The sequence below is a fragment of the Prosopis cineraria genome, unplaced genomic scaffold (assembly GCF_029017545.1).
Source record: "Prosopis cineraria cultivar Desert tree isolate PC_DT_omini unplaced genomic scaffold, ASM2901754v1 PC6, whole genome shotgun sequence".
NCBI classification, from domain to species: Eukaryota; Viridiplantae; Streptophyta; class Magnoliopsida; order Fabales; family Fabaceae; genus Prosopis; species Prosopis cineraria.
Genome location: NW_026555337.1, coordinates 3,674,723 through 3,684,687, shown reverse-complemented (window position 1 = coordinate 3,684,687; position 9,965 = coordinate 3,674,723). Strand labels below are relative to the sequence as shown.

Here is a 9,965-nt window from a genome sequence, read left to right as displayed (position 1 = left end):
TTTACACAGAGACAAATCAACCGTGAACTGTCAAAAATAATAAAAATACTAAAATCTGTATATATTTGATTGATGGTCCTCTGTTTTAACTCCTAACGTTACTGCGTTCAACAAGGGGATTATGAATTTATGATTGGGGGTGATGTTATTTTGTTCTTTCTTTGTCGGATAATCCAAAATTAAATTTGGTGACATCAGCACTCAGCTCACCGATTATTCCGGGAGAGATGCAGAAGAAGGGAAGGAATTAATAACAACGCGGCTTTAAGCTTTCTAGCTCCTACCTCCTCCCCCACCGGTGTCCTCACTTGCTTCTCTTATTTCTTTGTCATCTCTCAGTCATAACCCAAAACCCATTCTTACTCTCTCTCCCTCTCCCCGTCTCGTTCTGCTATCTCTCACTTTCACGCCGTACTTTACTCATCTTTCTCTTCCTCAACCCCGAGACGCTATCCCCTCCACCTCTTCTTCTTCTTGTTTTTTTTTTTTTTTGGAATACACCTCCTCCCTCCCCCGCTTCTGTAAAACCCTAAAGCTTCACTTCTAACTCCAGTGCATTGCTGCGATTCCCTACCCGACCCTTCAGATCTAGTACCGTTCCAGCTATGCGTCTTTAGTTTTGATTCAAAATGTCCAATTCCGATCCCAAAGCCCGACAGCGTCCGGGTCCATGGCCTCAGGCGCCCGAGTCTTCTGCACCGCCACCTTCTTCGTGGGCCAAGAGGACCGGATTTAAGCCCAAGTTTTCTGGCGAGACTAATGCTGGCGATTCTGGTCAGATGAGCTTGCCGCCCAAGCCAAGAGAGCCGGAGGCAAAGCCGGCTCTTGAAGCTGGTCGAGTTCGGGCTGCTCCGGCAGTGAATGGTGAGGCCGAGGCGGAGAAACATCCACCTTCGTCGGTTAAGGAACAGACAGTGAAGAAGCGCAGGGATTCTGATGGCGTGCCCAAGAGTTCTGTTCCCAGCACCAATGGGCAGTTAACAGCGACAACGGCGGCGCCGGCGGACCCGCCTTCGCAGCAGCGGAGAACAGCCAGGCATGAAGAAGTAATTGATGTGCTGCCACAGACTGTCGATGACGATGGTTTTGTGTCTAGACATTCTCATATGAAATATGAGCTGAGAGATTCCCCTGGTCTGGGTAAGTTTCACTCTCTTGAAGGGGGAAAATGTTTCTCTCTCCTCTAAGCTATCATCGCAAGGTTTAAAATTTTCATATACCCTGATGATTTCGAATGCTTACTGCAGTTCCCATTGGTCTATACGGTATTCAACATTACATTTCAATATTAGGCTCGCTGATTCTCATTCCCCTTGTCATAGTACCTGCAATGGGAGGCACTCAGGTGAGTGATTGCTATTCCCAATAACTTATTTTGGTTTTTTCGTGCTGCATATATTCAGCAGCCAATTTTATTACGTCCATAATGTATATGATGTGGTCGTGTATGTAGGAGGATACCTCTAAGGTGGTATCAACGGTGCTCTTCACGTCGGGAGTGACTACACTCTTGCATACAAATTTCGGGTCAAGGTTGCCCTTGATTCAGGGCCCATCCTTTGTCTATCTGGCTCCAGCTTTGGCGATAATCAATTCTCCAGAGTTTCAAGGATTAAATGGAAATGTATGCTTCTCCTCTAGTTCCTTCATTCTGTCAAATAATACCCCTTACTGATTATCTTTCCATGTCATGCATGCATCGTCCAAGTTTGTGAGAATTTCTATGCAAGTCAATAAGATTTTCATCCTAATTTGCAGAAATTCAAGCATATAATGAAGGAGCTACAGGGAGCTATAATTATTGGCGCTGCATTCCAAGCCTTTCTTGGATATACTGGGCTCATGTCACTATTAGTAAGGTATGGCTTTTGGAACCACTGCATGTAGTCGTCTTTTTTACTACTACAAGCTTCATGTTTCGACTAGAAAGCATGTAGTCTGGGGCGATCTGTGATAGGGCATTGCAAATTGATGAATTCTAGAGTAAGTATTGAATGAGTGAGTGGAGGAAAATGATGCAGCATAAGGCGGGAAGAAACATACTTACAAGACATTGTACAGTACCTTGCTGATGGAGTTATTTGTAAGAGAGTTCATAACCTTATGTGGAGGGTTTCATTTACATCTGAATGGGGATTTATTTAGTGGGCATAAATAATTTGCATCATTTTCCTCCGAACAGGGCCTGTTGCTTTAATTATTGATTAAAAGCTAAGAAATTTACTTTTAGAGAATTTGTAGTAATCTTTGGAAGCTTATCTTTCATTATTAATTACAGTGTGAATATTAATACCCGTAGTTGTTTTCTCTAGAGCAAGGATAACTTAACTCTTTTGACTTGTTTGGTATAGAAAAGGAAACAGCACAAAAACCGAGACATGTAATGTTTATTGTACTTTTGTTGTTATTGCTTAATAGTATCTGTCACTTTTTCCTCTGGAGGCACAGATGTTATTTTTCTTACATTTTCTCTCTTGATATCTGATGTCTTGCATACCAAACAACTTGTTGGTTATCGGCTTATCACTAATAAATTAACGCCTGAGAAATCTACAGCCAACTTGTAGAAATGTTGTGTTTTGAGGGGTTATATATAGCTTGTTGGGAATATTTCTCATCATGGTTAGTTTGATGTGGTTCATTGTCACCGCTACTGTGTATCACTCCTTTTTTCAAGTCTGATTCAACATCATTGTGATCTATTGACCCTGCAACTTAAAAACAAATTGGAATTAATTGGTTTAGAGCTATAGAGCAGAGCTAGTATCAGAGTTTAAACAATTTGTTGTGGAAGAAGTCTATCTAAACTTTTCATTCTCCAGTCCAGATAATAAAAAAAAAAAAGCAGAAGAATAAAGAAAAATCATTTTTACAATTGTCTGGAAAAAATTCTTGCTCTTAAAAATTCTGTATGGGCATGTCTAATGGTGTCTCAATTTATTCAATAAATACTTTAAGAGTGTGGCTGGGGAATCAAGTCTTGATTCCGGTTTCATTGGGTACCTTTTCTTGCAACTATCAACCAGTAGCACAAAACCTTATTTTTTTTATCCACCATTAAAATTACCCTTCATGTCTAACTTTCCTCTTCAATGTACCTGATATTGGACCTTATCTGATGTGGGTTACCATTTCAGGTTGATAAATCCTGTGGTTGTTTCCCCTACTATTGCTGCAGTCGGACTTTCATTTTACAGTTATGGTTTTCCACTTGTTGGTACTTGTATTGAGATTGGTGCAGTGCAGATATTAGTGGTTATTGTATTTTCTCTTGTAAGTATATTGACTTTACCTTGGAAAATTTTGAAGTTCCCATCATCTCCAAGGTTGGCCTTTGCAATGAGCTTAAATACTTAAATTTATTCTCTCTTTCTTTTTGCAGTATCTTCGTAAGATATCTGTCCTTGGTCATCGCATATTTCTAATATATGCAGTAAGTTTTTAAGTTACTCCTGATTATGGGCATGCTTAATTGTGGACCCTGATCATTTGCTTTAAGTGTGAAAGTATTTTCTTGATCTAACTGCCAGGTTCCATTGGGCCTGGCAATTACATGGGCGGCTGCTTTCATGCTGACTGAAGCTGGAGCCTATAACTACAAAGGTTGTGATATAAACATTCCAGCTTCAAATATGGTATCAGAGCACTGCAGGAAACATATTTCAAGGATGAAACATTGTCGAGTCGATACTACCCATGCATTGAAATCATCCCCTTGGTTTAGATTCCCTTATCCGCTTCAATGGGGTACTCCTGTCTTCTGCTGGAAAATGGCTCTTGTAATGTGTGTGGTTTCCTTAATCTCATCAGTAGATTCGGTTAGTTCAGTGTCTTTTTCTACATTATTTTCTGTGTTGTAGTATTTATCATGATTCTATTTGTTAATTATTTAACTTGTTTGAGTTATAGTAGCAAAACTATAAATTGTTTAACATCTCCTGGGCGTTGACATATCTAAAATGTGATGGACTTTCCTCTTCATAAGCATAGTATGAGCTTGTGATGGTTAATTACGATGTAGGCATATTTAATGAACGCAGTGGGTTAATGCTGTTGGAACTTGCTTATGATATTGACTTGAAATGCTTCTGTTATTTTATTTAAACCAAGAACCTTGTCAACAAGGTTAATAATTCTTTTTAGTCAGAGAATCGAGCACATAGATTGGGGTTTAATTTTATCCAATCCAAAGCTAAAACCAGTGGTTGTCATAGTACCTTTATCTGACCTTTTCCGCTTGCCATTTCTTTGTTCTTTATTTAACTGCCAAAAAATTATTGTATTGCAAAGTTGAGCAATGTCTAGGTTAGTTTATCAAATCCTAGGTTAAAATAATGGCTGTCATATTGTCTTTACCTAATTAAAATTACTGCATTTTGAGGATGGGCAATGTTTAGGATAGACAAATTACTGTCAAGTTTAGTTTATCAAATGCAAAGTTAAAACCAACATTTGTCATATTGCATTTATCTGATATAATTTTTTGTCATCTTGTTCCTGTTGCAAGCACTAAAAAACTACTCTATTTTGAAGTGATGTCAGTCAAATAATATAATGTGCTGATCCTTGGGAGATCAACCATTAATCTACCATCATTATCTAATCACTGTATTCTTGTCATCCTTTTGCCTTGAATTTCTTAGGTTGGCTCATACCATGCATCTTCATTATTGGTAGCATCCAGACCTCCAACTCCTGGAGTTCTTAGTCGAGGAATTGGTTTGGAAGGTCTTTCTAGTGTCTTGGCTGGTCTCTGGGGAACTGGAACTGGGTCTGCAACATTAACTGAAAATGTTCACACTATTGCGGTGACTAAAATGGGAAGTCGTAGGGCAGTTGAGCTTGGTGCTTGCATTATGATTGTGCTGTCTCTTGTGGGTAAGTGCCAATTTTCTTTCTGCATTGACCTTCACTAGGTTCTGACTGATCTGACTTGCTTAATGTACGCGATTTATTTTGGGTGGATGTGACTGGTGATGATTAGGCTTTTATGAAAGCACTTTTATTTTGAGTTATTGAAGATTAAAAAACCCTTATGGTTGTGTGTCATATATCTTTCTTTTAATGAACTTGTGCAACTTTATGCGGCATTTATCCTCTCTTTTGTCTTGACTTCTATGTTTTTTCCCCTATAACTTTAGTCCGTAGCACTTATGCCAATTCTTTTGTACAGGATGATTATACTTTTTGTGACAGTTTGTAAATTAGTGAATGTAAGCATGATCTCTAGAAACGGACATCCATGAATAATTCATGCAGCAGTTGAACTATCATTTTATTAATTTCAATGTGACATCCATGTACATTACTTTGTTCTATCTGAACCATGATTTTTTCTAACAGACTCTATTAGATTTGCCCCACCCATTGCAAGATTTTTTTCATCATTCTTACACAGTGCTCGCATTACATGCAAGATCAATATACATACTAACCCTTGATGGTTCAGTGTTATGCCTCAGTGATCTCACTCAAAGCATGATGAGTGCACCTGGCATTTTTCTTTTCTTTTCTTTTCTTTTTTTGTATTTTGACTGCTCTGAGAACAATGCACTCATTTAGAGTAGTTGGTCTTTAAAAATAAAAAATGTAATAGGAAAAGAGACTCAAATGCGTATGAAATTCCATTTCATGATGTTAACGAAACAAAACTTGACTGATAATTTAGGAAAGTTACTGCTAAATATTGACCCCACAAAATTAATTTTGAATTTCTTAGCAATACGTAGTATGCCTGAGGAAGCCTTACAGTATGTGCTCTGGCTTATGCCCCTCTAAATTTTCCTAGAAGTTCTGAAAATATACCGTGTTTAAAATTTAATGAACCAAGATTTTGCTGCTTTTATGGCAGCTGAATTTTGCTATGCTGTTTTACAAGAATGAGTTCATAATGTTACTTGCTTTGATATTCAGTCATCGGTTCTAATAAAAAGGTAATGCCAGTGGATCAATCCACATATTTATCTGTAATTTTTGGATCTTAAATTGCATACTGCCACATTACTTGAAGTTGCAGTCACTGATGTAAAATTTTGGCATGGACCTTTACTCATGTAGGCCCATTGCTGCTTGATGTTTGAGTGGCATTTTGAGTCTCTTCTTGGCAGACAATGTGGCTTTTAATAAATTGTGTTTTGGATGATATCCATCTTTAAGGGTGTTTAAAACCAATCCAAACCAATGGCACCAATATGAACTGATCAAATAGATTTCAAATAATGTCTGGTTTTTTTTTTTTTTAGCAAAACTGTTTGGTTTGGTTCAGGTTTTTGTCTTTTGAAACTTAAATCAAATCGAATCAAACCTTATTATATTTATTTTTATAAATTTGTTAAATTTTTCTCTTTTTCCCAACTTTAGTTATTTATAAATCACTAGTTAAAAATATGGTACAATTAGTTAATTGCCTATAATTTATGATAATTTTGTAATTTTATAATCAAGTTTTTTAAGGATAACATATTAGTTTTTAATAGTTAAAAGGTGCTAAATAACTGTCAAAAAATATTCTTTTGTTCTCGAGCGATTTTTTTCATTGAAAATATTAATTGATTGTTAAAATTTAAAAATAAGTACTATTCATATATATTGATTATGAAAAATATCTCAGAAAAAAAAAACTAAAACTTGATCCAAATTTAAATCAAACCGAACTGAACCAATTAGGGGGGGAAAAAAACCAAGTAGGTCCCAAGTATTAGTGAATTGATTGGTTTGGTTTTTTCTCAAAACCGAACCAAACGGAACCTATGAATGCCAACCATCTTTTACATCATTGCCTTGTTATCAAAATCTGAATCCATAGGATGGCACGCAAACTGACAAACATGCAAACCCGCAAACAATATGTGTGTCTGTGTGCATGTCAGTAGCTCAAATAGTATTTTCGGTCGGAGATTGCTTACCCTATCAATTTGTGTTGATTAGTATTTAGCTGACTAACCTTTTTTCCTGGGACCTAGCAATGAACTATATGACAACTAGGAGATGCTGTGAGATTGCTTCCTAAAATCTGCCTTGTCTAATTTTTTATTTTGGATTTTCTTAATCTGTTTCTCTGAAGAAAGTTTTTACTTGCAAATATATTTTAATTATTGTCATGTTTATGGTAAAACAGGTAAAGTTGGAGGATTTTTTGCTTCAATTCCAGAAGTCATGGTTGCTGGTCTCCTCTGCTTTATGTGGGCAATGCTTACAGCATTAGGATTGTCAAATCTACGGTATAGTGAGGCTGGAAGCTCTCGCAATATCATTATAGTTGGGTTATCGTTGTTTTTCTCTCTTTCCATCCCTGCCTACTTCCAGCAATATGGCATATCTCCCAATTCCAACTTGTCTGTGCCAAGTTATTTTCAACCCTACGTTGTGGCTTCTCATGGGCCTTTCCACACCAAATATGGAGGGGTATGTCTCTTTGTTATGTCCTTCAGCTTTTGAGAATCTTGTTTGTTTAAATTTGATAGTGCCAAATTCTACTATGTCATCAAACTTGAGTGAGTTTCTCCAAAGTAGCCATTTTGGAACGATGAAAATTAATGTGTAGGAGTGCGTGCAATTTGAATCCTCCAATACAGGGTATGGTAAGATTGGATATTTGATGGGTCTGTCATTGGTGATGGTGAAGGTGCTTGTGGTGGTGTAATCTGTAACAGTGATGCAAGCTGGATTCTAGGCTTTTGTTGTAAGTTAGGTAAATATCCTCCAGCCATTGCGGTGAGGCTTTAGGGGTGATAGAAGGGCTGAAACTGTGCTGGCATAGGGGTCTGAGGCAAATTGAAGCATTTAGTGATTCTATGGAAGCGATAAATGTGATCGCCAGGGACCAGGTTGATTCCCATCCCTATAAGGACATTATTTAGGAGGCCCGATCTATTATAGGCAGAAATCAGCAAGTTTCAGTTAAATTTATGTACAGAGAACTTAACCAGGTTGCTAACTCTTGCAAGGTTATCTCATGTAGCTAATTCTGATTTTTGTACCTTTGATCACCACTACCTTCTTGTAAAGAGGTGATGGATGATGAAGGAGATTTGGTTTCACTAAGTAACCTCTTATTTTGATGAATATATGGACCAGTTCTTTTTTAAACAAAGCCCTGTCTCCCATCTGCACGAGTGTGATTTACAAAACTGCGTCATTTTATCACTATTTCTGTTATATTTTGAAAGCAGGAACCAACCTCATATTCAATGGGGTGATATGTGTAAATTGGATATGTTTTCTTTGAAAATCAATAGCCTTTCTGAGTAAGTTTCTGTCTGCATATGCATGCTGGTCCCATGTCATTTTGCCAACGAAAAACTTGCCTCACTCCTTAAATCCTTCTTGCAGAAGAAACTCTTGTGCTGTGCTTTAACATGCGAGAACTTTCTAGAATAACACTCGGGTTAATATTTCTCTTGTACAGTTCAATTATGTCCTGAATACACTCTTTGCATTACACATGGTGGTAGCATTTGTTGTAGCTGTTGTCCTGGACAATACTGTGCCTGGCAGTAAGCAGGAACGCGGGGTCTATGTGTGGTCGGAAGCCGAGGCTGCTAGAAGGGAGCCTGCCGTCATGAAAGACTATGAGTTGCCCTTTAGAGTTGGCCGAGTTTTCAGGTGGGTGAAATGTGTGGGGCTATGAAGGAAGGGCATCGCTACATTTCTCATTTGTGTCCAAAGGAGCAGGTTTCGAATGTGGGGGTTTTTGTTCTCAAGCAAAAGGATAGCAAGTTTTGTGGAAACATCTCATAGACGATGAGACACATCTTGGTAATAGTGTCTCGTTATAGATACTTTATATGTAGATTGAGGATCCTGAGGGATCTGTTTGTGTTGTAATTTATTAGATTATGATTAACCATGTATGTAGTCTTGATTCATTCGAAATGTCCAGGTGGATTCTTTCTTGCTTTAAAGGCGGGCTTTGGCAAATCATCCTGGTTATGTATATAGACACACATTTTTTTCTTGTTGGGTCTTCGATTCAACTTCATCCTCGGATATTTTGTCTCGACCGGGTGGCAAGACGTCTCCTTGTCAGTTGTTTCATTACTTTTGCTATCTGGTTCATTTAGCTGGTGCATTAATTGAGGGCAATTTGAGGTTTTGACGTTTATTTTCCAGTCAACTCCTCATTTCTTAATGCGCTGGATTGATGCATTTCATCACTTCTATCACCCTCGACGAATTCGGCCCCTTCACTCTCAATTTTTAAGCGCTATGTATTATTGACATATTAATTGAAGGTACTTGCTACGCAGTGAATCCTGATAAATCTCACAGAAAACAAAATTTTAGGTCTTCACATTTTTAAGTTTAGTCACAGGCTTTTGCACTTCTTTTTCCTTATGTTCTTGCCCCTTAAATTTTTTTCTGTCTGCACCTTAGGTTTCTATAACACAAAAATGTAGGGACCTATAACAGAACTTAAATAAAGTGTCAAAATTTGAAATTATGTTTTCTTTAAATTTTAGGTTTCATCTTTTTTTTAAAAAAAAAAATTGTACATGTAGCATGATGCCACAGCAAGAGCAGATAGGGTTGCCAATCTTTTAAATAGCATTCAAATTTTTTGAAAGATTTGTTTCATGATTATCAACTGTGAGGATATGAAATTAAAAGAACAAGAAATTAAGACGGCGCGGTCTTTATATATGTGTAGATGGAGACCAACTTACTGGTCAAGATACAGCGCGTGCCTAGTTACCACTCAAAGTTTGAGTCTTAGGAAGATGCATGAAGCTACGAGATATTTAAACCAAACCAAACCACTCGTAGTATTAAACCATCGCATAACAATGTAACACGTTACTCTCCATGTCGGTTCCTCAAGCTTCAGATCCCAACCTCCTTGGTAGTCCGTTTACATGACAGAACATGACGTGAGGGATATTAGAGCCTATACCACCAAAAAAAAAAAAAAAAGAATCTCACGTCTAATAGTTAAAAAAATTAATCAAGGATATATAAACTTAAGG

General features: G+C 37.5%; 1 protein-coding gene across 1 annotated transcript; it reads left to right on the top strand.

The window, feature by feature from the left end:
* The first annotated feature begins 278 nt into the window (after window positions 1-278).
* Window positions 279-8,956, top strand: LOC129313515 (nucleobase-ascorbate transporter 12). The gene is made up of 10 exons (XM_054956701.1): window positions 279-1,140; window positions 1,248-1,345; window positions 1,454-1,624; window positions 1,759-1,859; window positions 3,138-3,273; window positions 3,383-3,433; window positions 3,531-3,818; window positions 4,644-4,878; window positions 7,118-7,404; window positions 8,408-8,956. The coding sequence occupies exons 1-10, from the start codon at window positions 630-632 to the stop codon at window positions 8,627-8,629; spliced, it is 2,100 nt and encodes a 699-aa protein (XP_054812676.1). The 5' UTR covers window positions 279-629; the 3' UTR covers window positions 8,630-8,956.
* Window positions 8,957-9,965: the final 1,009 nt, after the last annotated feature.